This window comes from Dendrobates tinctorius, unplaced genomic scaffold, assembly GCF_039654945.1.
Source record: "Dendrobates tinctorius isolate UK_male_01 unplaced genomic scaffold, ASM3965494v1 ptg000060l, whole genome shotgun sequence".
Lineage (NCBI taxonomy): Eukaryota > Metazoa > Chordata > Amphibia > Anura > Dendrobatidae > Dendrobates > Dendrobates tinctorius.
The window spans coordinates 2,540,159-2,568,124 of NW_027361728.1; the positions used below are offsets into that span (position 1 = coordinate 2,540,159).

A 27,966-nucleotide genomic window follows, 5' to 3' on the forward strand; every position below is an offset into this window, starting at 1 on the left:
TCCAGGAGGGGAAGAATCTGGATAAATTTACTCTTGTACTGTGGATCCAACAAAGTGGCTACTAGAAATGAGTGAATATCTCAATGTCTGATTCAGATTGCGATTTATTCGTCGAATATTCGCCGAACATAGCTAAGCGTCATTGGAGTCAATGGAAAGCAAAAACAAGCGCATACACTACACTTTCAAACATTCCCAAAAGCTTCTAAAACACATCAAATGAGGGGCAGACACCAGGAAAGTAGTATCAATTCACACACGGTACAAAGTTTACAATAGCATGGAAGCAATGAGCCATGCATGTGGTATCAGGGTCTGGGCCAGCATTTACAGCTTTGAATTGAAATTTAAATTAAGACAAGGTGGGTGAGAGGGATCATTGTAGGCCTGCTGTGCTGTGAGCTCTGATAACACATGCAACAACTCAACCTGTTTTCATGCTCAGCCACACTCACGTGTCACAAATATTTGTTTCGTAGACTACTATTGTCAGAAAAATGTAAGGATAGTAACAGGGAGTGGAGGCTTGTCGGTCTCAGAGGCCTACTGCTACAGGCAGCAAACATGAAGGAGACCCAACCAGGAGTTTACACATTGCTAAAAATTAGTTTCAGACACAACAGAGTGGCATCAATTCTCCAGAGTAAAAATAGTATAATAGGGGCAGACACCTCTTCCACTACAGCCAAGCCAGCAGATGGAGACCCAACCAGGAGTGTACACATTTCCAAAAATTAGTGGCAGACAACAAAAAAGTGGCAAAAAATTCACCAGAGTAGATATAGTATAATAGGGACTGACATGTCTTCCACTACAGCCAACCCAGTGGATGGAGTTCCAATCAGGAGGCTTCAAATGTAAAATAATTTTGGACAGACACCACGAAGGTGGCATAAGATTCTCCAGAGTAGAAATAGCATAGTGGGGAGCGACATATCTTCCACTACAGCCAACCGAGCAGCTCTAGACCCAACCAGGAGTGTTCACATTTTCAACAATTAGTAGCATTAGTAGCAGACACCAACAAAGTGGCATCAATCTCACCAGAGTAGAAATAGTATAATGGGGAGAGACATCTCCTCCACTACAGCAAACACAACAGTTGGAGACCTAATCAGGAGTCTTCAAATTTCAAAAAATTAGGGCATTACTCCTCCAAAGTGGCATCAATTTTACTAGAGTAGAAATAGTATAATAGGGACCAACTCGTCTTCCACTACAGCCAACTCAGCAGATGGAGACCCAATCAGGAGTCTTCAAATTTGAAATAATTAGGGGCACACACCATAAAAGTGGCATAAATTTCACCAGAGTAGAAATAGTATAATGGGGAAGAGACATCTCTTCAACTACAGCCAACCCAGCAGATCTAGACCCAATCAGGAGTGTTCACATTTCCAACAATTAGTGGCAGACACCAGCAAAGTGGCACTTTTTCCCTTTTTGAAAAATTTGTGTTAACATCTGTAGCAGCAACAGATGCACAGAAGGCCAACTAAAGATATCACAGACTGTATTTTTGTGAGATTAACGCAGCGCACTAAAAACTACAACATTACCTAGTATGTACACTCAGTGATCGGGGTGCAAAAGTTCTTGAGGATGCATGACTTGTTCATCTTGATGAAAGTTAGGTGTTCTACACTTTCAGGGGACAGCCGGCTGGTCTTTTCTGTATGCACACCAATAGTAGTGCTGAAAACATGTTCTGAGAGAATGCTGGCTGCCGGGCATGATAAATCCTCCAAGGCGTGAGATGCCAGCTCAGGCCACTCATCCATTTTTCAGTTTTTCAAGACCAAAATGTGACATGGTCCAAACCCTCCTTGATAATATTGATATTGAGTCCTAGATACTCCTCCATCATCCTCTCTAGTCATTCACCACGTGTCAGACTTGGACTCTGTTGTGTTGATGCATAAACTGGTGTAAAAAATGTGACTAAAGAGTCACAGAAATTGCTTTTGCAACCTACACTTCTGTTGCGGCTAATATTTTGGCATTGGCAAATTGACGTGCTGGAGATTGGAAGTCTAATGCTGTGATCTACATTGTGTGCCTCACTGCTGTCTTGGGGAAAATCTCTCTTTAGATTGTGTAAAAGCAAGAAGGCACTCATATGTTGATCTCTTCCATGAGGTCCAAGCCCATGCTGTGTTGGCGGCTGGTTAACACTGATGCTTGTTTTCTCTGTCCCCTCACGTCAACCATGGACAACAGAGAGGGAATGATTATCCTCTTCTTCTCCTGACAGTTGCTCGCCCATCACCTCTTTCTCCTCCATTTGTTTCTTGGCTCTTGCACCTTCACTAACAATTTGCCTGTTATCACCACCACCCCCCCGATCACAGTAATCCACAGACACCCAACTGTGTGACCACAGTCTGGAATGTAGAGATAATGTTATCTGTTCTGCAATCTCCTCTGCTTCCTTCTCTTCTTTTGGGACCACCACCTCCTCCCGCAGATTATTCAAAGTCTGCTCCAGCATGTGGGTGCTGATGATGGCATCATCAGTGCTAACCATCTAAGTAGCCATTTTGGAACTGTGCAGAAGGGTGCAGAGGTCCTTAATCAGTGCCCACTCCATAAACATGATATGCGCCATGTCTGTACTGCTATGGCCCAGGCTATATGACATGACATACTGTGTTAGGGCTCATTGCTGCTGCCACAGTCACTGCAACATGTGCAGAGTGGTATTCCAACATGTCAGCACATTGCATATCAACTTGTTGACTGTCATGGACAAAGCCCTATGTATCGATGCAAGTCGATGGCATGAGGGGTGTAAATGGTGGAAGGGAGCACACAGCTTCTGTTCTTCCTGCAGCAGTTCACCCAGGTCAGGATAGTGGCAGAGAAATTGCAGTGCCACCAGGTTGAGGACATGAGCCATTCAAGGTATGTGTGTGACTTTGCCTCGGTGAAGGACCGCCACCAGGTTCGCACCGTTATCGTACACAACTCTTCAGCTTTACGACTGCGATCTCCAAGGCATATCAATTTTAATACTGTCTGATTGCGGTGAGCCATGGCTGCACAGTATGGACATAGTGGGGTTTCTTTCTGCACTGTTGGAATGCAAGTCTCATTAAGACAGAGATTGGAGGCCCTAGAGGAGGAGCCAGAAGCAGTGGAGGAAGTGTGAAGTGCAGTAATTTGTTCTGCAAGCTTTGGGGATTCCAAGACTTATGGAGCAGCCCCTTATCCGACTGCCCCAACAGCCACCAGAGTCACCCAGTGTCCAGTCAGCGAGATGTAACACCCTTGGCCATGCTTATTCATCCAAGTGTCTGTGGTGAAATGCACCCTGGCAGACAAATTTAGTCAAGGAACTTGTGATGTTGTCTGCGACATGCTGATGTAGCGCAGGCACAGCTTTCTTAGAGAAGTAATGGCAACTGGGCAACTGGTACTGAGGGACTGCGGTGGACATCAGCTTTTGGAAACCATCTGAATCTAGAAGGTGGGAAGGCAGCATTTTTGTGGCCAACAGATTGTTGGTGGTGGAGTTCAACCTCTTAGCTTCATCATGTGTAGGAGGAAACAATCTCTTATGTGACCACAACTTACTTAGAGACAGATGGCTGGATGCAGTGCTGAGAGAGGGCAGAGTACGGCGAACCGGACAAACAGTTGGACCATGAATGAAGTACAGGTGGAGATGTTATGGTGGATTGATAAAGTTGTGGTGTGTTTGTTCTCTGAGATCGCTCAGAAACAGCAGGCATATCCACTTCAGTTGCAGATGATGGTGGGCTCACACTCAGCTTGACTAGAGCGGGTAAAGAAACAGAGTTTCTGTGGGTTGGCTCATCCTTTTCAGTTTTAAAAAAGGCCCAGGTTAGGCAATCCTTGATGCTTCTTGAAGCTACAGACCCACAAATGCTGCTGGCCACAGTTATGGCTGAGGATGCAGTGGTTGTCATGGTTGCATCACTCCATGTCTGCGCAGTACGGTGCAACATAACATCCTCTTCTTCCTCTTCCTCCACCTCCTCAGATGACCTACTTAGCTGTGTGCCTCTGTGATCACATCAAGTGGGATCCACAACTTCATCATCATCCTCTGTGTTATCACATTCCTTGCCCTGGCAGTCACCCTACTCCTCTTCGTGCCCTGACAGCACAGTACAGTCCGTGTGAGTCTCAGATATCTTAGTCTCATCAGAATCACCCCCCTGGGGATAAATGTCTGGTGATGAGAGTCAGGATACTGCTCGGACCCTACTTCTTCTTGCCCCGGATACAAGCTAAAAAAAATTGGGGCATCAGTGCAGATGATTTCCTTTTCTTGACTCTGAATCTTTGGAGTACACTTCTGATGCCAATGGCATAGAATGTGTGAACAGCTCTGCAGACTCATCCATCTATGGTGCCCTAAAGTCAGTTGGATGGTTGGAGAGTTGTGACGCAGGGGGAAGAAAGGGTAATTTGGGTGTCAACTCTGTGGACTGTACCGGGTGTGATGTTGAGGTGGCCACTTGAAGCTGCCATCCACTGGAGCACATGGTCTTTCTGGGCCTCATCAACAAGGTGTACGCTTTGCAGCTGCTAAAGAAAGTTAGTGGAGTAGCCTGTCAAGTAACAGAAGTTGTCAGTTATGTTTGTATAAGACGTGATGTTGTTGGTTCACTGGTGCCTTCAATAACATTACCACCTATCCCACATACACCTAGAACACCAAGCCTAATCCCCCATCCACCATGAACTCACTTTTCCCAGGCATGTTGCTCAAATAGTGTGGTAGGTATAAGCAACAGTGGCACAGTATAAGCAACAAAAATTAGATTTTTTACTCTGCACAAAGCTGAATTTCAGTGGCACTAAATAACAAGGTGAAATATGACATGCTGAATCACGTTAGTCACCGAAGAAAGAATTGTTTCAGTGTGGATGAGGCCTGTATAACAAAGAAGATATGCTCCAAAAAACATTAAAATGATACATCCCCTACTGTATGACGTTAGTAACAGAAGAAAGAATTGTTTCAGTGTGGATGAGGCCTGTATAACAAAGAAGATATGCTCCAAAAAACATTAAAATGATATATGCCCTACTGTATGACGTTAGTAACAGAAGAAAGAATTGTTTCAGTGTGGATGAGGCCTGTATGACAAATAAGATATGCTCCAAACAATTTCAAACTGAGATCTCCCCTACTTTATCACATTAGCCACAAAAAAAAGAATTGTTTCAGTGTGAATTTTTTTTTTTAACTCTGCAACAGCTCTGCACACAGAACAATTTCACCGCCACTAAACGACAAGGTGAGAAATGGCGAGCGGAACCACATTAGCAACTGCAAAAACAATTTTTTTACTGTGCAACAGCTCAAATCACAGAACAATTTCATCACCACTAAATGACAAGGTGAGTTATGGCATGGTGAATCATGTTAGCAACTGCCAAAAATATTTTTTTTGTTTTTCTTTGCAACCACTCAAATCACAGAACAATTTCACTGCCACTAAATGAGAAGGTGAGATATAGCATGCTGAATCACGTTAGCAACGGCAAAAAATTTTTTTTTACTACGCAACAGCTCAAATCACAGAACAATTTTACTACCATTAAATAAAAAGGTAAGATATTGCATACCGAATCACGTTAGCAGCTGCCAAAAATATATATTATTTTACTGTGCAACAGCTGAAATCTCAGAACAATTTCACCACTAAATGACAAGGTGAGAAATGGCATGGTGAATCACAATAGCAACTGCTAAAAAAATATATTTCTTAACTGTGCAACAGCTTAAATAACAGAATAATTTCACTGCCAAAAAATCAAAAGGTGAGATACAGCATGCTGAAATGGGCCCTGCTGTTTTTATCTGTGGACCTCACTAATGGGACACAAAAAAAAAATCTGCTGGAAAGTCAATTTTACAGCCACAGAGGACACTAGCTATCTAAACTATCTGACGTAGAAACAACTGACTAGCTAACTAGCTAAAATCTATCAGCACCCAGGCCTAGCATCAGAATCAGCCTCTCTGCACTGTGCTAGTAACAAAATGGAGAGAAAACAATGTGTCTCTCTTTATATAGAGAGGGACATGTCATTTCAGCAGCCAATGACACAAGCAGTTGTGTCTGGACATTGTAGATGTTTCCTGTACCCTGATTGCCTAGCCGCAATGTGCACACATAAAGTTAGAACAAAAACTTACAAGCACGCCACTCCTCTGAGTTCTCCCCACCCTATGCCCTCATCAAACACGTGCCCCGTAATCATCATACATCACCACTATCCTAGCCAAAGTGTTCAAAATACTTTAGTGGTAACGCAAATATTTTCACACACTTCTTAACGAATGTTCCCGATTTTTCATGATTCTATAAAAATGTGCTCATGTTTCTGATCGCGAATCTGAATGTGCCATATTTGTGCTGAATTTATGTTTGGCGATCATTATTCGAATATATCTCTAGTGGCAACCCCATAGTCAGAAATATTTCAAACCCTAAGAATATGGGCATCATGTTGAAGATAGTACAGCAAGAAAGCGATTATGTGTCAGGTACATAATGCATCCTATAGTGCATTTGTTCTAAGATCTCAGCAGGTAAGTGGTGCTGCCTTTTTTCTGCTGTTTTTTTGAATTTTTGGAGGATTTTAGTCCTCTTTTGTGGCTTTGCTATTAGTTCTGTGTGACTGCAACCTCCAAAGTATATAAATTTAAACACTGCCGGATTGCAGTGAGCCATGGCTGCACAGTATAGAGGAGGGGGAGATTCTATTTGCACTGTTGGAATGCTTGTCTGAATAAAGGGGGAGGTTAAGGGCACAGGAGGTGGAGGAGCCAGAAACAGTTGTGGAACTGTTAGATACAGAGGTTTATCACGCAAGCCTTGAGGAGTCAAAGACTTGTGGAGCAGATTCCTGATCACCTGCCCCCACAGCCACCAGAGCCACCCAATGTCCAGACAGTAAGATGTAACACCCCTGCCCATGTTTGCTCATCCAGGTGTCAGTGGTGAAATGCACCCTGGCAGACAAAGACTTTTTCAGGGAATGGGTGATGTTGTCAGCGACATGCTGTTGTAGTGCAAGCACAGAGCACAGAGAAGCACAGAGAAGCATTGGCGACTGGGCAACTGGTACGGGGGGACTGCAACAGACATCAACTTTCTGAAACCATCTCCATCCACCAGGCAGAAAGGCAACAGACTGGATTGGCCATCCAATTATCACAGAGATCACAGACCGGGAATCACACATAACCACCAGCTGTGATCTTTGGAGCAAAGAGCTCTCAGTTGGCCCCCATTGAGCAGACAATTACACATTTGGACGACGATCAACCGAGGAGGCTGCAAGCTGTTCACAATTTTTAGTTATCAAAAAACTAATAGCGAGCGTAACAGCATCCCACAATGTCAGTCCTCTATTTCATCTTTCTTCTCTGCTAGATTTCTAAAACTAAACATGGATAAAACCAAATTCATCATCTTTCCACCATCTCATTCAACTCCCCCAACTGACCTATCCATCAAAATCACTGGCTTGACTATGACCTTTCTTTCAAATCTAAGATCCAAGCCCCTTTTCCCATCCTGCCAACTCCAACTCAAAAATATATCCCGAATTCACAGAGTCCTCTGCCATGAATATGCAAAAAAAAGTGTGTCCTCATCATCTCATGTCTTTGACTACTGCAACCTTCTGCATGCTCTGTAGCCTAAACTTTGCTGCCCTACTAATCCACCTGTCACCCCTTGGCTCATGACTGACTTCCTCTGTGCCATTATAAAAGGTTCTACTGTGGGTCAATTGATAAGTCAACTACCTCTGTTACTATTCTTACATTTTTCTATCAATAGTAGTCTATGAAACTGATGTCTGTGCCATCTGAGTGTAGCTGGAATAATAAAAGAAATAATTGGAGGTGTTGTGTGAGGTATGAGGTCTCCTAGCTAAGAAGGCTTACACTGCTACCTTAACCACCACGTCCCCATGTCTGACTACTGCTGTGCCATTTCTACTGTGGGTCAATTGATGCCACTTTTCTTCTGTCTGCCCCTAATTTTAGCTGTATGGGAAGCTTTTTGTAAGCATTTAAGATGTTGTCTATACGTTTGGTTTTGCCTCCCATTGAATTTAATGGGGTTCAAGTACTTTCGTTTATCCATTATCCGAACCGAACCTTGAAAGGTTCACTCCTCTCTAGTTAAATACCACTGTCTCTCATTGACTGCTCTATTGCATCAAAGTGACCTGCTTACACTAAGACATGAATTATCCTCCTTTGGCAATGGTCACTCTATTAGCATTTGGTCAGTATTTTACCTCAGAAGTTGTAAGCCATAACCAGGAGTGGGTGATAAATACAGAAATGGTGACGTGTTACTATGATACTTTTTCTCTATTGTCCCTAACCTAGTTTTGGCTTACAAATACTGAGGTAAAATACTGACCATATTCTGATAGTGTGACCATAACCTAAAGGAGTCTGCATCTGTATAGCGGGCACAGGAGCTGAGTTTACTTCACACATTGCTCATGTCAGCTATATTACATAGCTGGCATCAATCTCTAACAGCCACGGCTGGAGCTGAGTTCTGACTGTGGCAGTTAACTATTTAACCATCTGTGTAAATCTCTGGCAGCAGCAATTAATTTTGCAAATGCCGGAGTTCTCACACACTGGGTCTTGTTGTCCCCAGCAACATGTTCACGGGAGAATCAATGGTTTACTATAACAATCGGTGATCTTCTGAAGACCCTCATCATTGTATTCCTGGTACTCCTGGGCCCTAAGCTGAGCTTCATAAGAGACAAAAATATTCAATATAAATTGCATCACTGTGGTATTGTAGTATATAGTATAAGCAATGAAATGATCACAGATACAAGTTCCCTAAAGGGACAAACAAATAACTTGAAAAGAAAAAAAAAATCAAAATGCCAGAATTTAATTTTTTTGTTCACTTTATCTTCCTAAGAAAATGCATCATGTGTACACAGAATTGGCATATGTAATAAGTTTAGCACATTGTGCAAAAGACAAGCCCTCAAAAGTCTATGTTGACAGAAAAATATATACCGTATATACTCGTGTATAAGCCAACCCGAGTATTAGCCGACACCCCCTAATTTTGCCACAAAAAACTGGGAAAACTTATTGACTCGTGTATAAGCCTAGGGTGGAAAATGCAGCAGCTACTCGTAAGTTTTCAAAAATAAAAATAGATACCATTAAAAGTAAAATTAATTGAGACATCAGTAGGTTAAATGTTTTTGAATATCCATATTGAATCAGGAGCCCCATATAATGATTCATACAGTTCATGATGGCCCCATAACATGCTCCATACAAAATACACTCCATATAATGCTGCACAAAGGTTAATAATGGCCCAATAAGATGCTCCATAGATTATTCCCCATAAGATGATCAATAAGATACTCCATAGTTTAAGCCTCATATGCTGCTCCATAGATTATGCTCCCATAAGATTCTCCATAGATTTTGCCCCATAAGATGCTCCATAGATTATGCCCCCATAAGATGCTCCATAAAATGCGCCATACATTATGCTCCATATGACGCCCCAAAAGATGCTCCATAGATTAAGCCCCATCAGATGCTCCATAGATTATGCCCCTATAAAATACTCCATAAGATGCTCCATAGTTTATGCCCCCCATAAGATGCTCGAAAAGATGCTCCATATATTATGCCCCTATATGCTGCCCCATAAGATACTCCATAGATTATGCCCCATATGCTGTCCCATAAGATGCCCCATAGAATAGGCCACATATGCTGCTGCAGCTGCAAATAAAAAAAAATAGCATACTCACCTCTCATCGCTGGGGCCCAGGTGCCGGTGATCTGAGCAGGCGGGGACAGCAGCGTGCTATGGGGGACAGGTGCTGGTGTCACCACTGGCTCAGGACCCCGGCACTGGCAATATTTACAGATCTGACGCCGCTCTGTCTTCCGGGTCCTCTGTCAGTGACTGTTCAGACAGAGGGTGCGGCGCGCACTAACTACGTCATCACGCCCTCTGACCTGAACATCACAGCCAGAGGATGCGGAGGACAGAGCGATGTGCAGCGATGGAGCGGGGTCAGGTGAATATCGCATATACTTACCCCCTCCTGGCGTGGTCTCTGCAGCCCCACTTTACCCACGGTCTCCGGCAGTTATTCCTTCCTTCAGAGGTCACGTGATACCGCTCATTAAAGTCATGAATATTCGCATATTTATGACTTTAATGAGTGGTACCACGTGACCGCTGAAGGAAGGCACCTGAGACCGTGGTAGAAGCAGGGGGCTGCAGAAACACTCCAGGGAGGGTAAGTATAATCTGACACCCCCGCTCTCCCTCCCCCGCCAACCCCCTGGCATTTATGACTCGCATATAAGCTGAGAGGGAGACTTTCAGCAGAAAAAAATAGGCTGAAAATCTCAGCTTATACGCGAGTATATATGGTATATAAGTTATGGCTTTTGGCAGAAGGCGAGTAAAAAAAAAACAATACGCAAAAATGTCCCTGTTCTTAAAGGGTTACTACTATCATGATATAACAGTAATCACTTTTATATATGCAATACCACTCAATTATACACGCAAAAAAACTTGCAAAAATATGAACTGAACTAATCATTGTACATTGCTGACCAAGTATCTGTTCTGGCTCCAATAATCAAATTTACCTAAAGACATCAGTTTCATTGTACCATGGCTGTTGCACAAGCAAAAAGAAAGCTGTGGTTTGAACAATTGAAGAAAATATAAGGTGCATGAAAATGGAGAGTAATAAAGGAGGAGAGAGAAGTTGTCCCGGGGGTCTGTAAGGAGCCAACTTGGGGGCTGGATGGTTTAAACTCACTAGAAAAAAAACATAAATATTTTTTAGAAAGTCACAGAAAATGACATAAATACACTACTAATGTGGTTCCAAAATAGCAGCAACATCGGTGGGAACAATTAGATAAAATGTAAAAATATACTTACTAGTCAGGGTAACTGTAATGTTGATAACCAAGTCATGCATGAGATACTGATAATTTCCAAGAAGTGTATTTTTCTAGAAAAAAAAAGGTTCATTAATTATTTCTTAACATTTTCCTATTTTAACATTTTGATTAAATGACAGGTCTCCATTGTATTTATAAATGAACCCCAAATCCAATAGGTTTTGGAGGTTTCCTAACATTAAAGGGGCTGTCTGGCTCTTGGAAACTAGTCTGCATTTACTCTATGCCACTGCAGACTCCTGAATTCTCTCACAGCATGCAGTGTGTGGGCTGTCAGGATTCTCTGATATTGGGAGCTGACAGGAACGTGATCACAAGTTTGCGATTTGCCTACATGCGGTCATGCGCAGACTAAACAAACGCTGGCCTCACTCAATACAAGTGAATTGAGCAAGGCCTAATACAAGTTAGAATGTAGCAGGAGTATGCAAATCACATACCTGTGGTCACTTGATTGCCCGGTCACAGTGCTGGCATCAGGTAATCCTGTCAGTGTGTACTGTGCATGCTGTGGAGATCCACAAGTCTGTAGTCACATAAAGCAAGCGCAGACTTGAGCCCAGATTTCGGGATGTATGCTAATTATTCTTATTTACTAGAGCAATTTGGTGTATTTATTTATTTTACTCATTTATATAGCGCTATTAATTCCACAGCGCTTTACAGACATTTTTGGCACTATTCCCTATCAGTATGTCTTTGGAATGTGGGAGGAAAGTGGAAAACCTGGAGAAAACCCACGCAAACACGGGGAGAGCATACAGACTGCTTGCAGATGTTGTTCCTGGTGGGATTTGAATCCAGGACCCCAGCTCTTCAAGGCTGCAGTGCTAACCACTGAGCCACTGCTCCAACCTGGTGTATAAAGTATTGCACTCTTTACTACTTGCAAAAACAAATACTGCATGTATCCTACAAATCAAAGAACACTTCATAAAGAGGTTTTCCAGGTTGAAAAGTCTGCAATCACCCTATGTGCCTCCCGACTTCTGAATCATTACAAAATGCTATGCTATTCCAATGTATTCACACTGACCACATACTAATAGAGAGATAATAATAGATGTAATATACTGTACTAATATAATCAAACTAGCTGAAGAGCCCGGCGCTGCACGTGCATAGTAACTATCTACGGTTAGTTATAACAAATTATACTGATTATATCTATATTTATATAAAGCTGAGTGTAGAGCCCCACCCACACCGCATAGCCACATTCACTATAATAGCCCACATCATCCCATCAGCCAGTGCTACCGGACTACTACCCCTAATATCCCAAATCATCCCATCAGGCAGAGCCACCAGACTACTACCCCTAATATCCCACATCATCCCGTCAGCCAGAGCCACCGGACAACTACCACTAATATCCCACATCATCCCATGAGGCAGAGCCACAAGACTACTACCCCTAATATCCCACATTATCGTGCACCATTCGTCATCCTGGCTTAAAGGTCCCAAGGTTAGCTGGTCACAAGAGGCGTCACGTGATGCTGATGTAACCACAGGTCCTCCGTCTTTCAGGTCTTGCAGGATGGTTGGAAGCCCGCTGGGTCCGTGCTGCACCAAGCCGCTCACCCAGAAGGGTGTAAAATACAGGAAAAGAGAAGTACGGCTGATTAGGGCGCTCAGACCAAGACAGACACTTGTTTTGGATGGAAAAGAAACTTCTTTACTTGGTCACTATGTCCTCACAAAGCTTTTCGGTGGTGAATCCACCTTCATCAGGTGACGACCAGCGTAACAAACAAGAGGTATTTAACCCCTTCACGACCTTTGACGCCACGTAGGCGTCATGAAAAGTCGTGCCAGAATGACCCATGACGCCTATGTGGCGTCATGACTTTAATGCCCCCCTGCGGGTCGGGTGACCTAGGTCACTGAAAGGTCACCCGACCCGCAGATACAGGGGGCTTTGTTCTTCACCACAGGGGGTGTGCCTTCGCCCCGACGTGGCTACGATCGCTCTGATTGGCTGTTAAAAGTGAAACAGCCAATCAGAGCGATAGTAATATTTCATCAATGAAAATTGATGAAATATTACAATCCAGCCATGGCCGATGCTGCTGTAGCATTGGACATGGCTGGAGACACCGATTCCACCCCCCCACTGGCGATCGCCCCCCTGCAACTGAATGACAGCGGCGATCTGCCGCCGCTGTCATCATCTACCCCCCTCCCATTCCCTCTGCTCCCCGCCAGCCTCCGGTCCCCCCCTCACCCCCCCCGGTACCTCCTGAGTCCCCCCATCCCTCCTGGTGTCCCTCGGGTCGGGATGATGGGCGCCGCCATCTTGGAAAATGGCGGGCGCATGCGCAGTGCGCCCACCCAAATCTGCCGCCTGCAGATTCCATTCTTTCATTTTGATCTCTCACAGTGATCAAAATGAAAGAAAAAGTAAATAAACCCCCCGATTATCACCCCCATAGGTAGGCACAACTAATAAAATAAAGAAAATATTTTTATTTTTATTTTTCCATTAGGGTTAGGGTTAAGGTTGAAAAGAGGGTTAGGGTTGGAAAGAGGGTTAGGGTTGGAAAGAGGGTTAGGGTTGGAAAGAGGGTTAGGGTTGGAAAGAGGGTTAGGGTTAGGTTTGGAAAGAGGGTTAGGGTTGGAAAGAGGGTTAGGGTTAGGGTTGGAAAGAGGGTTAGGGTTGGAAAGAGGGTTAGGGTTAGGGTTGGAAAGAGGGTTAGGGTTGGAAAGAGGGTTGGGGTTAGGGTTGGAAAGAGGGTTAGGGTTAGGATTGGAAAGAGGGTTAGGGTTGGAAAGAGGGTTAGAGTTGGAATTAGGGTTAGGGTGGAATTAGGGTTAGGGTTGGAATTAGGGTTAGGGTGGAATTAGGGTTAGGGTGAAATTAGGGTTAGGGTGGAATTAGGGTTAGGGTTGGAATTAGGGTTAGGGTTGGAATTAGGGTTAGGGTTGGAATTAGGGTTAGAATTAGGGTTAGGGTTGGAATTAGGGTTAGCGTTGGAATTAGGGTTAGGCTTGTGGTTAGGGATGTGTTGGGGTTAGGGCTGTGGTTAGGGGTGTGTTGGGGTTAGGGTTGGAGTTAGAATTGAGGGGTTTCCACTGTTTAGGCACATCAGGGGGTCTCCAAACGCGACATGGTGCAACCATTGATTCCAGCCAATTTTGCTTTCAAAATGTCAAACGGTGCTCCCTCCCTTCCAAGCCCCGACGTGTGCCCAAACAGTAATTTACCCCAACATATGGGGTATCAGCGTACTCAGGAAAAATTGCACAACAACTTTTGGGGACTAAATTCTCCTGTTACCCTTGGGAAAATAAAAAATTGGGGGCTAAAAAATTATTTTTGTGGAAAAAAATGATTTTTTCATTTTCACGTCTCTGGCTCTCTGCATTATAAACTTCTGTGAAGCACTTGGGGGTTCAAAGTGCTCACAACACATCTTACATACGTTCCTTGGAAGGTCTAGTTTCCAAAATGGGGTCTCTTGTGGGGGGTTTCCACTGTTTAGGTACATCAGGGGCTCTGCAAACGTAACGATGACCGCAGACTATTCCATCAAAGTCTGCATTTCAAAACGTCACTACTTCCATTCCGAGCCCTGACGTGTGCCCAAACAATGGTTCCCCCCCACATATGGGGTACCAGCGTACTCAGGACAAACTGAACAACAACTTTTGGGATCCAATTTCTCCTGTTACCCTTGTGAAATAAAAAATTGCGAGCTAAAAAATCATTTTTTGAGGAAAAAAAATATTTTTTATTTTCATGGCTCTGCGTTATAATCTTCTGTGAAGCACTTGGGGGTTCAATGTGCTCACTACACATCTAGGCAACTTCCTTATGGGGTCTAGTTTCCAAAATGGGGTCACTTGTGGGGGGTTTCCACAGTTTAGGTACATCAAGGGCTCTGCAAATGTAACATGATGCCTGCAGACCATGCCATCAAAGTCAGCATTTCAAAATGTCACTACTTCCCTTCCGAGCCCTGACGTGTGCCCAAACAGTGGTTCCCCCCACATATGGGGTACCAGCGTACTCAGGACAAACTGTACAACAACTTTTGGGGTCCAATTCATCCTGTTACTCTTGTGAAAAAAAATTGCGGGCTAAAAATCTTTTTTTTTTAGGAAAAAAATGATTTTTTATTTTCACAGCTCTGCATTATAAACTTCTGTGAAGCACTTGGGGGTTCAAGGTGCTCACCACACATCTAGATAAGTTCCTTGGGGGGTCTAGTTTCCAAAATGAGGTCACATGCGGGGGGTTTCTACTGTTTAGGCACACAGGGGCTCTGCAAATGGAACATGACACCCTCAGACCATGCCATCAAAGTCAGCATTTCAAAATGTCACTACCTCCCTGCTGAGCCCCGACGTGTGCCCAAACAGTGGTCCCCCCCACATGTGGGGTACCAGTGTACTCAGGACTAACTGTACAACAGCTTTTGGGGTCCAATTTATCCTGGTACCCCTGTGAAAATAAAAAATTGCGGACTAAAAATATTTTTTTAAGAAAAAAAAAAAATTTTTATTTTCACGGCTCTGCGTTATAAACTTCTGTGAAGCACCTGGGGGTTCAAAGTGCTCACTATGCATCTAGATAAGTTCCTTAGGGGGTCTAGTTTCCATAATGGGGTCATTTGTGAGGGAGCTCCAAAGTTTAGGCACACAGGGGCTCTCCAAACACGACATGGTGTGCGCTAACGATTGGAGCTAATTTTCATTTCAAAAAGTCAAATGGCGCTCCTTCACTTCTGAGCCCTGCCGTGCGCCCAAACAGTGGTTCCCCCCCACATATGGGGTACCAACGTACTCAGGACAAACTGGACAACAACTTTTGTGGTCCAATTTCTCCTGTTACCCTTGTGAAAATAAAAAATAGCGTGCTAAAAAATCATTTTTGAGGAAAAAAAAAGATTTTTTATTTTCACTGCTCTACGTTATAAACTTTTGTGAAGCACTTGGGGGTTCAAAGTGCTCCCTACACATCTAAATAAGTTCCTTAAGGGGTCTAGTTTCCAAAATGGTGTCACTTGTGGGGGAGCTCCAATGTTTAGGTACACAGGGGCTCTCGAAACGCGACATGATGTCCGATAACGATTGGAGCGAATTTTCCATTCAAAAAGTCAAATGGTGCTCCTTCTTTTCCGGGCCCTGCCGTGCGCCCAAACAGTGGTTTATGACCACATATGAGGTATTGGAGTACTCAGGAGAAATTGTCCAACAAATTTTAGGATCCATTTTATCCTGTTGCCCACGTGAAAATGATAAAACTGAGGCTAAAAGATATTTTTTGTGAAAAAAAAGTACTTTTTTTTTTACGGATCAATTTGTGAAGCACCTGGGGGTTCAAAGTGATAAATATGCATCTAGATAAGTTTCTTGGGGGATCTAGTTTCCAAAATGGGGTCACTTGTGGGGAAGCTCCAGTGCTTAGGCGCACAGCGACTCTCCAAACGCGACATGGCAAGCGCTAAATATTCCAGCATATTTTCCATTCAAAAAGTCAAATGTGCTCCTTCCCTTCCGAGCCCTGCCGTGCACCCAAACAGTGGTTTATGACCACATATGAGGTATCGGTGTACTCAGGAGAAAGTGCCCAACAAATTTTAGAATCCATTTTATCCTGTAGCCCATGTAAAAATGAAAAAAATTAACGATAAAAGAAAATTTGTGTTGCAAAAAATAAAACGTCCATTTTTTCCTTCCACGTTGCTTTAGTTCCCGTGAAGCACCTGAAGGGTTAATAATCTCCTAGAATGTAGTTTTGAGTAGCTTGAGGGGTGCAGTTTTTAGAATGGTGTCACTTTTGGGTATTTTCTGCCATATAGACCCCTCAAAGTGACTTCAAATGTGAGGTGGTCCCTAAAAAAAATGGTTTTGTAAATATTGTTGTAAAAATAAGAAATCGCTTGTCAACTTTTAACCCTTATAACTTCCTAACAAAAAAAAAAATTGTTTCCAAGATTGTGCTGATGTAAAGTAGACATGTGGGAAATGTTATTTAGTAACTATTTTGTGTCACATCACTCTCTGGTTTAACAGAATAAAAATTCAAAATTTGAAAATTGCGAAATTTTCAAAATTTTCGCCAAATTTCTGATTTTTTCACAAATAAACGCAAAAATTATCGACCTAAGTTTACCACTAACATGAAGCCCAATATGTCATGAAAAAACAATCTCAGAATCGCTAGGATGCGTTGAAGCGTTCCAGAGTTATTACCTCATAAAGGGACACTGGTCAGAATTGCAAAAAATGGCCAGGTCATTAAGGTCAAAATAGGCTGGGTCATGAAGGGGTTAAAGGGAGCTAATCAATGATCTCATTTGGACATTTAACCCCTTCCCAGCTTGAAATCAAATGGGCTGATAACTGCAAACATTAGCTGGCTGAGAAAAGAGAATGTTTCAATTCAGGATAATAGGGTATCAAATGGGTCGAAGTGTATTTATTACAACTAATTATGCAAATTGTCTCTTCAGAGAGGAAGAGGACTAGAACTCTAGTGCCACCTATTGGAGGTAGCAATCCTAAAAGCCAATGTTGACCCTTTAACGAGTCTAGTTACATGACTTAGGATAAAAGCCAAGCCAGAATCTCCATTTGCAGACACTGTGTTTCGGGGTACTGCCCCTCATCAGTGCAAAGTGGGAGATCTGGTTTGGCTGTGAGAGAGGCGTCTGACCGATATCCAAGAAGTATCATTTCTCCTTGTGGAGAATGACATGCTAAGCATGTCGAGGAACATTCCTCGACATGCTTAGCATGTCATTCTCCACAAGGAGAAATGATACTTCTTGGATATCGGTCAGACGCCTCTCTCACAGCCAAACCAGATCTCCCACTTTGCACTGATGAGGGGCAGTACCCCGAAACACAGTGTCTGCAAATGGAGATTCTGGCATGGCTTTTATCCTAAGTCATGTAACTAGACTCGTTAAAGGGTCAACATTGGCTTTTAGGATTGCTACCTCCAATAGGTGGCACTAGAGTTCTAGTCCTCTTCCTCTCTGAAGAGACAATTTGCATAATTAGCATATTTCCCAGAGGAGCATTGCGGCTTTAAGTCTCCTCACCTCGACATGCTTAGCATGTCATTCTCCACAAGGAGAAATGATACTATTACAACTAAGACACAATAAAAAATAATGCAAATAAAGGGCAAACGAACGTTAAGAATTCTAAAAGACAAAAAAAAAATTTTTAAGGGTTTTTTTTTCCTTTATAAAAATATTTTTAAAAACATTTCTGCTGATGTAGCAACAAAAAGCTGAGAGATTAAAATTACATATTAAAAAGCTAAGAGTTTTTTTTTTTCCCCTCAGAGATCTCAGGGAGCCTAAATGAAAAAATTCTCTTCTCCCTTACACATAGAATATAAAGCGTGGAGCAATGGAAAAATCTAACTTCAGAAAACCACATTTTCAAGATTAAGGTTGAGGCATCAGGATGTAAACACCCCAACTTGAAAATCCAATAATTCTCCCTATTACTGAGTTGTCTATACCGGTCATTTACAGTGTCAGATATGTGGTCAATAATTGTCACCTTTAGTTGTTTATGATCTTTCTGGTGTTCAGTTAAAAAGTGTTTTGAAACACTGTGTTGTATGAACCCATTTTTGCATGGCCTGTATAGTGCGGCCCACATATTGCAGGCTGCATGTGCATTCCAAAACATAAACAACGTAAGAGGATTGACAATTCAGCCTAAATTTCATCTGGAATGTTTCTCCTGTTGTCCTAGAAGAAAAAGTTGTAGCCCCGTTGACTAGTGCACGGCAACATAGGCACTTAGGTGCTCCACATTTGAAGCACCCAATGGTACTCTTGCCTGTAGATGTGCTTTGTCTGGTTTGTTGGGAAGTTAGGCTAGGTGCAACCAAGTTTTTAAGGGAGCGATTTTTTTCTATAAATAACCGTGAGCGTCTGGGACCTTCCTGGCTTCACGGATGGGCCAATCCGAAAAGGAGCAGGACCTGAGCACGTGACCTTCGATCTCCAATGGGAGATCACTCCACGGGCATGCTCAGTGGCCCGACATGGGGACTTAGTCCCTGGAGAATCTTGCTGCTGAACAGCATGTATTGCCATAGCTGTGCCAGAGGTGGCAGCAGCAAGCAAACCCACGGAGCTGGGCTGGGCAGAGCGCTTGGACCGACGAGTTTGCTGAGCAACCTCCTCTGTGGCTGGAGAAGAATGGGAGACCGCTGGAAGTAAGACTCAGGATTCTCACTGTGCAGCGACAGAAATCCGATGCCTAACATTACCCCCCCTCCTAGGCCTTCCCTCTCTGAGCCTCACTCCGCTCAAATTACACAATGAGAAGAGGAGCGTGGATGTTCTCCACCAGGTCCGAGCCTCTGGACCATGACCCTTCCAATCCACCAAGTAAAACTTTTTGCCCCGCATCACCTTGCATCCCACAATGGCATTGACCTCAAACTCGTCAGACAACAGGTCTGATGTCCTGGCAGATGGCTCAGAAAACCGGGACATGTGAACCGGCTTAAGGAGAGACACATGAAACGTGTCCGAGATAGCCAAGTGTGGTGGAAGGGCCAGACAGTAGACCACAGGGCTAATCTGCTCGAGAACCTTGAAAGGGCCAATATAGCACGGTGCGAACTTAGCGGATTCCGTCCACAGCTTGATGTTTCGAGCGGAGATCCACACTAAGTCGCCAGGGGTGAAGGTCAGAGCAGGGTGCCGGCGAGTATCAGCGGAGGACCTCATTCTCTCCTTGGAGGTCCGGATAGCATCCTGCATGCAATCCCAAATGTCATGTGCCTCCACCGCCCAGTCTGCCACCCTAGAGTCGGTGGATGACACGGGCATGGGCACGCGCAGATGCTGACCGTAGTTTAGGAGGAATGGGGTCTGACCGGTGGAGTCGGCCACAGCATTGTTCAAGGTGAACTCCGCCCACGGCAGCAAAGATGCCCAATCATCCTGCCTGGCTGAGACAAAATGTCGCAGGTATGACACCAGGGTCTGGTTGGCTCTCTCAACCAACCCATTCGTCTCGGGATGATAGGCCGAAGAGAGATTTAGCTCAATGCTGAGCAGAGAACAGAGCTCTCAACAGAACCGAGACGCAAACTGAGGACCCCGGTCGCTGACAATCTTATCCGGCATGCCGTGCAGGCGGAAAACGTGTTTCATAAACAATGCTGCCAGGCCCCATGCCGAAGGTAGCCGAGAGAGTGGAACCAGATGCACCATCTTGGAGAAATGATCGGTTACCACCCAAATGATGGTGCTGCCACTGGACTTGGGCAGACCCACCACAAAGTCCATACCGACCATCTCCCAAGGCCTGTCCGCAAATGGCAGGGGATAGAGTAAACCAGCAGGCCGTTGCCTAGAGGACCAATTCTGGGCGCAAGAGATGCACGCCTGAATATAGTCCCTGACGTCACGAGCCATATGCGGCCACCAGTACATCCTCGCCAGGAGATAAGAGGTTCGTTTGGTCCCAAAATGTCCCCCCACCCTGGACAAATGAGCCCAAGAGAGGACCTCCGGTCGCAGATGGGCAGGGACAAAAGTCTTGCCCAGAAGTACCGACTTGAGAGCAACTGGAGCCACGGTCCTCAGACTCTCTGATGGAACTATCAGCCGAGGCTCCTCCTCTGATGACACCACGGAGCGAGAAAGAGAGTCAACCCGGATGTTCTTCTCCCCGGAGAGAAAATGCAGGGTGAAATGGAATCGGGAGAAGAACAAGGACCATATGGCCTTGCGAGAATTCAGCCGCTGGGCAGTCTGTAGATAGACCAAATTTTTGTGGTCGGTGAACACCTGGAACGGATGGCGAGCCCCCTCCAGAAGGTGTCTCCACTCCCTGTCCCCGATGGAATAATTCCTCTTTGCTGTTGTGAAGGTCTTAGAGAAGAAGAAGCATGGGTGCTTCCAACCTTGCGAGTCCTTCTGGAACAGGACCTCTCCAGCACCGACGGAAGAGGCATCCACCTCCAGAATGAAGGGCTTATCTACATCAGGGCGATGTGGAATGGGAGTGCTAGTGAAGTGGGATTTAATAGCGGCAAAGGCCTTGGAGACAGTTTCCGACCACCGTTTGGGGTTTGCACCCTTCTTGGTGAGGGCTACCAAGGGCGCTACCAAAGCTGAGAAATGGGGGATGAATTGGCGATAGTAATTTATGAACCCCATAAAGCGCTGCACCGCCTTGAGAGAATGGGGCTCCTGCCAATCCATCACCGCCTGTAGTTTGGCAGGATCCATGGCCAACCCCTGGGCCGAGATGATATAGCCCAGGAAAGGCAAGAACTCCTGCTCAAACACACATTTCTCCAACTTGGCGTAAAGGGAGTTTGCACGCAGGAGATCGAAAACTTTGCGAACATCTCTCCGGTGGGAGTCAATATCTGGAGAGTAAATGAGAATATCGTCCAGATAGACTACCGAGGTGGTAAGCATATCCCGGAAGATATCGTTCACAAAGTCTTGGAAGACGGCTAGCGCATTACATAGCCCGACGGGCATCACCAGGTATTCATATTGCCCATCTCTGGTGTTAAATGCCGTCTTCCATTCGTCCCCCTCACAGATGCGAATCAGGTTATAGGCTCCTCGCAGATCGAGCTTAGTAAACACTCTCGCTCCCCGTAGCCTATCGTACAGTTCCGATATCAGGGGTAGAGGATACTTGCTCTTAACGATTATGGCGTTAAGACCCCTGTAATCGATGCACGGACGTAATTTTCCATTCTTCTTTTGGACAAAGAAGAATCCCGCTCCCGCCAGAGACACCGAATTCCTAATGAATCCTCTTGCCAGATTCTCCCTGATATACTGAGACATGGCTTCTGTCTCTGGGAGAGATAGGGGGTAGACTCGACCCCGGGGAGGCTCAGTACTGGGCAAGAGGTCAATAGGACAATCGTAAGGGCGGTGCGGCAGAAGGGTCTCCGCCGCCTTCTTGGAGAAAACGTCTGCATACTGCTGGTACGGCTTGGAAAGCGAGGAGAGATCTGCAGGAACCTCAGAAGTAGCGACCTGTATGCAGTCCCTCAAACACCTACCCTCGCAGGACTTGCTCCAAACGAGGATTTTTCCCGAGGACCACTCTATGTGAGGAGAGTGAGTTCGTAACCAGGGAACTCCTAGGAGGACCTGGTCGATACCTTCGGGCATGACAAGAAGAGACAGCATCTCCTGATGGGAAGGAGACAGTGAGAGTCTCAGTGGAGCCATCTGGTGGGTGATTTGGGATGGGAGTGTCGCACCATTCACCACTCTGATATTGACTGGCTGAGGTAGCATGACCAGGGGGATGGCGTGTTGTAGGGCAAAGGCAGAAGACATGAAATTGCCCTCCACTCCAGAGGCCACACAAACCTCCACCACCAGAGTGCAAGAATTAAATTCTAACGCCCCTTTAAACAGGAGCTTGGAGGAGAAAGTCGCTGTGTCTAGTAGGCCCCCTCCGATAACCACTAGACGGGAGCGTTTCCCGAGCGCTGTGGGCACTGGTTAACTAGGTGCCCAGTCTGCCGACAACAGAAGCAAACTGAAGGTACCCGCACGGATCGGGCCCTGGACCCCGTGCGAGACACCTCCATGTCCTCTGGAGGCTCAGGCGGCTGACTGAGGGGTTCCAGCGGCATAACAAAGTTTGGTGCAAATCTATATTGTTGACGGGACTTGGAGCGCTCCAGCCCTCGCTCAGTGAAGCGAATGTTGTTTCGGGTGGAGACCATAATGAGCTCCTCCAAAGTGGTGGGTACCTCCCTGGTGGCCAGGGCGTCTTTGACATGATCAGCCAGGCCTCTCCAGAAAATAGGTATGAGAACCTTATCTGGCCACTCAAGCTCTGAGGCCAGAGTTCTGAAGAGGATGGCATACTGACTGACCAGAGACGAACCTGGTTAGGGCCAGCAACTGCAGTGCAGTATCGTGCGTGACCCGAGGCCCCAGGAACACCACCACTGAATGTAGATACAGGAGCCTGTTTAGCTCACAGAGCCTGGCCAAAGGAGCGCACAGTGTACGGCCACAGAACTCTACCCTAAGGACACGGGGTTAGAGTCCTTCTAGGCCTACTGAATGCGCGGCATCGCTGCCGCGAGCGCCGCTATAGATGCTGGCTATGGAGTATGTGCACTGAGGCGTGCCAAGTCCCTGGTGAGGACTGATGCCTGACTCAACCTCAGACCTACCTATGCCTAAGCCTGGGCGCTAGCAGGCTAGGCTGCACAACACATGCGTACCAAGGGGTGACAGGACAATTGTGTACAAGATAATTGTGTACGGACTATTGTGTACAGACAATTGTGTACAGGCCAATTGTGTACAATGACAATTGTGTACAAGGCAATTGTGTACAAGGCGATTGCCCTGTACACAATTGTCCTTGTACACAATTGTCCTTGGACACAATTGGCCTGTACACAATTTTCTGTACACAATTGTCTGTACACAATTATCTTGTACACAATTGTCATGGAACCGTACCAAGGGTAGGGGTTTCTTAATGAGTCATTCACCAGAGACATTTATACTCACTCCACATAGTCTGTAAATACAGTCTATCCTAGCGCATGGCATGATAATTTGACTAAAGCTAGGAGATTAGCAATAACAGCACTCCAGAATAACAACGATATCATTATCAAGGGTGCAGACAAAGGGGGGGTATCGTTATCATGAACAGAGGTTGGTACATATGTGAAGGTCTGAGAATCCTGGGGAATAGGGACTATTATGAAAAACTTGGGTGCGACACATCAGTTCAAATTTCCCTTGAATACAAGGAAGGGATTCAAATTGCTGCCCAAGTAGGTTTATTAGATAAAAGAGAAAAGAGTTTTTTGAACATTCAATACTATCAGACTCCTTTCTTTTATTTTTTACCAAAAATTCATAAGGACACTGATAGCCCCCCTGGGCGCCCAATTATTTCTTGGATTAGTTCAATCACTGCAAACCTTTCCCACTACATCGACCTTTACTTGAAAAAGTATGTGTTAACCTTGAATTCTTACCTTAGAGATTCCACACATCTAAATAAGTTGTTAAAAGAAGTGCCCCTCCAAAACCAATATTTGTTCTGTACCTTAGATGTAGGCTCTCTTTATTCAAATATTCCCCATGTCTTGGGTCTAGAATCTGTTGACTATTTTTTGTCTCAAGACCCAACTATAGTAACTGAACAGAAAAAATTCCTTCTTGACGGGATTGATTTTATATTAAAAAACAATGTTTTCACATTTGAAGGTGTGGCCTATAAACAAATCAAGGGTTGTGCAATGGGGACGCGTTTCACGCCCAGTTATGCCAACCTGTTTATGGGTTGATTTTAATCACTGTTCATAGACAAATGTCCCCTCACCACAGGACATGCTATTTTTTACAGGCGCTTTATTGACGATCTGTTTTTAATCCAGTCTGGGACTACTGAAGAGTTATCACTTTTCATTGATAATTTCAACCTGAACCCGTGGGGTCTTAGTTTTACCTCTACCATATCAGAGGTGCGTGTACAATTCTTAGATCTTTATATTTAAAGAGGTGAGGGTGGAATTGTGCACACCTCAACATATTTCAAGATGGTCGACGTGAACAGTTACCTCACCTTCAATAGTGGCCACTTGCCAAGTTGGATCCTAAATGTGCCATACGGACAGTACTGTCGCATCAGGAAAAATTGCAGTCTGCAATCTGATTTTCTTAAGGAATCTAAAATCCTTAGAAAGAGGTTTAAGAATAAATGATACCCTAAGAAGCTTTTGGAGGATGCCTTTAATAGGGTTAAAAAGGAAACCCAGGAGTCCTGCCTGGAAAAAATGGATGCCAATAAATCTGGAAGAATTGCCAACAACAGCAGAGCTGAGCTGAGTCTGATTACAACTTATAACCAATCAACCAGAACACTAACAAAACTATTGAATAAATATTGGTTCATCCTTAAAAATGATCCAGTCCTAGCAAACACCTCCCAGGGAAACCAAACATTATTTATAGAAAAAAATCGCTCCCTTTAAAACTTGGTTGCACCTAGCCTAACCCCTACAAACCGGACAAAGCACATCTTCAGGCATGAGTTCCATTGGGTGCTTCAAATGTGGAGCACCTAAGTGCACTAGTCAAAGGGGCTACAACTTTTTCCTCTAGGACAACAGGAGAAACATTCCAGATGAAATTTAGGCTGAATTGTCAATCCTCTTACGTTGTTTATGTTTTGGAATGCACATGCAGCCTGCAATATGTGGGCCGCACAATACAGGCCATGCATTCACGCCTCAATAAACACAGGCAAAATATCAAAAATGGGTTTATACAACACAGCGTTTCAAAACACTTTTTAACTGAACACCAGAAAGATCATAAACAACTAAAGGTGACAATTATTGACCACATATCTGACACTGTAAATGACAGGTACAGACAACTCATTAATAGGGAGAATTATTGGATTTTCAAGTTGGGGTGTTTACATCCTGAGTGCCTCAACCTTAATCTTGAAATTGTGGTTTTCTGAAATTTGATTTTTCCATTGCTCCACGCTTTATATTCTATGTGTAAGAGAAAAGAGAATTTTTTCATTTAGGCTCCCTGAGATCTCTGAGGAGAAAAAAAAAAAAAAACCTCTTAGCTTTTTAATATGTAATTTTAATCTCTCAGCTTTTTGTTGCTACATCAGCAGAAATGTTTTTAAAAATATTTTTATAAAGGAAAAAAAACCCTTAAAATTTTTTTTTAGTCTTTTATAATTTTTTATGTTCGTTTGCCCTTTATTTGTATTGTTTTTTATTGTATCTTAGGCTAGTTTCACACCAGCGCATTTTACAGGTAGCGCACGGCACCACTAAGCCCTGCCCCCTGACTGCCCTGTCCGGTCATTTCCTCCTACTATCGCACACGGCTGCATGCGATCTGCGCACCCTATCTTTAGCATAGGGTGCGCAGACTGTGCGCTGGCCATGCACTAGTAGGATTTTTGCGTGCGCTGCGCACTTTTGAAGGTGCACCGAGCGCACCAAAATGCAACATAGTGTGTTCGGCGCACACCGGCACACCTTCAAAAGTGCGCAGCGCACGCAAAAATTCTACTAGTGCACGGCCAGCGCATGGTCTGCGCACCCTATGCTAAAGATAGGGTGCGCAGATCGCATGCAGCCGTATGCGATAGTAGGAGGAAATGACCGGACGGGGCGGGGCTTAGCGGCACCATGCGCTGCATGTAAAATGCGCTAGTGTGAAACTAGCCTTAGTTGTAATAAATACACTTCTACCCATTTAATACCCCATTATCCTGAATTGAAACATTCTCTTTTCTCAGCCAGCTATTGCATGCAGTTATCAGCCCATTTGATTTCAAGCTGGGAAGGGGTTAAATGTCCAAATGAGATCATTGATTAGCTCCCTTTAAATACCTCTTGTTTGTTACACTGGTCATCACCTGATGAAGGTGGATTCACCGCCGAAAAGCTTTGTGAGGACATAGTGACCAAGTAAAGAAGTTTCTTTTCCATCCAAAACAAGTGTCTGTCTTGGTCTGAGCGCCCTAATCAGCCGTACTTCTCTTTCCTTGTGGGTGAAAACAAGTACTTTGAATTGGATCCTATAATGAATGGGCAGCCAATGTAAGGACTGGTGAAGAGCGGACGTGTCCGTGTACCGATTAGCTGGATGGACGATCCTGGCCGCTGCACTAAGCATGGACTGGAGAGGGGATAGTCTAGTAACGGGGAGGCCAATTAATAGAGCGTTGCAGTAATCCAGGTAGGAGTGGATCAATGCTACAGTGAGGGTTTTTGTTGTTTCCATGGTGAGAAACAGGCGGATTCTAGAGATGTTCTTTAGATGTAAGCGGCATGAGCGGGAAGAGATTGTTTAAGGGATGTGAAGGAGAAATTGGTGTCAAGCATAACACCCAGACAGCGCGCCTGCTGCCGGGGTGTTATTGTGGTGCCACCCATGGAGAGGGAAATGTCAGATTTAGGGAAGTTAGTAGACGGCGGGAGCAGAAGAAGTTCAGTTTTGGAGAGGTTGAGTTTCAGATAGAGAGTGGACATGATGTTGGAGACTGCGGATAGACAGTCAATGGAGTTCTTTAGTACAGCGGGGGTAAGGTCGGGGAATGACGTATATAGTTGTGTGTCATCAGCATAAAGATGGTACTGAAAGTCAAATCTGCTGATGGTCTGTCCAATTGGGGCCGTGTAGAGAGAGAAGAGAAGGGGGCCAAGGACTGAGCCCTGAGGTACTCTGACAGTGAGAGGAAGAGGAGATGACATGGAGCCAGAGAACAAAACACTGAAGGAGCGGTCAGAAAGATAGGAAGAGAACCAGGAGAGAGCAGTGTCCTTAATGCCTAGTGACTGGAGCCTAGAGAGTAGAAGATGGTGTCAACAGTGTCAAAAGCTGCAGATAGGTCAAGAAGAATGAGCAGAGAGTGGTCACCGTTATGTTTTGCTGTCAGAAGGTCATTGGTCACTTTGATGAGTGCAGTTTCAGTCGAATATAGGGGGCGGAAGCCGGACTGTGAAGGGTCTAGGAGGGAGTGAGTGAAAAGGTAATGGGTAAGGCGGGAGTAAACTAGGCGCTCCAAAAGTTTAGAGATGAAGGGGAGATTGGAGACTGGTCTGTAGTTTTTTGTGCAGTCTGGGTCACGAGAGGGTTTTTTTAGTAATGGAGTAACAATAGCGTGTTTGAAGGAGGATGGGAAAATGCCTGAGGAGAGGGAGACATTAAAGATTGCAGTTAGGTGAGTTGTGCCGACTGGAGAGAGAGCCTGGAGGAGATGTGAGGGAATGGGGTCAGTAGTACATGTGGTCGGACGAGAGGAAGAGAGGAGTCTGGAGACTTCTTCTGTGATGGGATCAAATGTGGAAAGTGAGCCAGGGGAGATGCAGAAAGGGATAGGAGTCACAGCACTTGGTGGTTGGGAGCAGATTTCCTGAAGCATATTATCTATTTTTTCTGTAAAGTGTGAGGCCAGGTCATGAGCACAAATGT

The 27,966-nt window shown here is 44.7% G+C and overlaps 1 protein-coding gene across 1 annotated transcript in view; it reads right to left on the reverse strand.

The window, feature by feature from the left end:
* The window catches only part of LOC141092472 (probable cation-transporting ATPase 13A5), a 318,264-nt gene that overhangs the window by 45,353 nt on the left and 244,945 nt on the right, over positions 1–27,966 (reverse strand). The window contains exons 25-26 of the mRNA XM_073578636.1: positions 10,977–11,049; positions 10,676–10,850 (exon numbers count right to left, since the gene is read on the reverse strand). Coding sequence (XP_073434737.1) covers positions 10,676–10,850; positions 10,977–11,049 — 248 coding nt within the window. The remainder of the gene's footprint in view (positions 1–10,675; positions 10,851–10,976; positions 11,050–27,966) is intronic.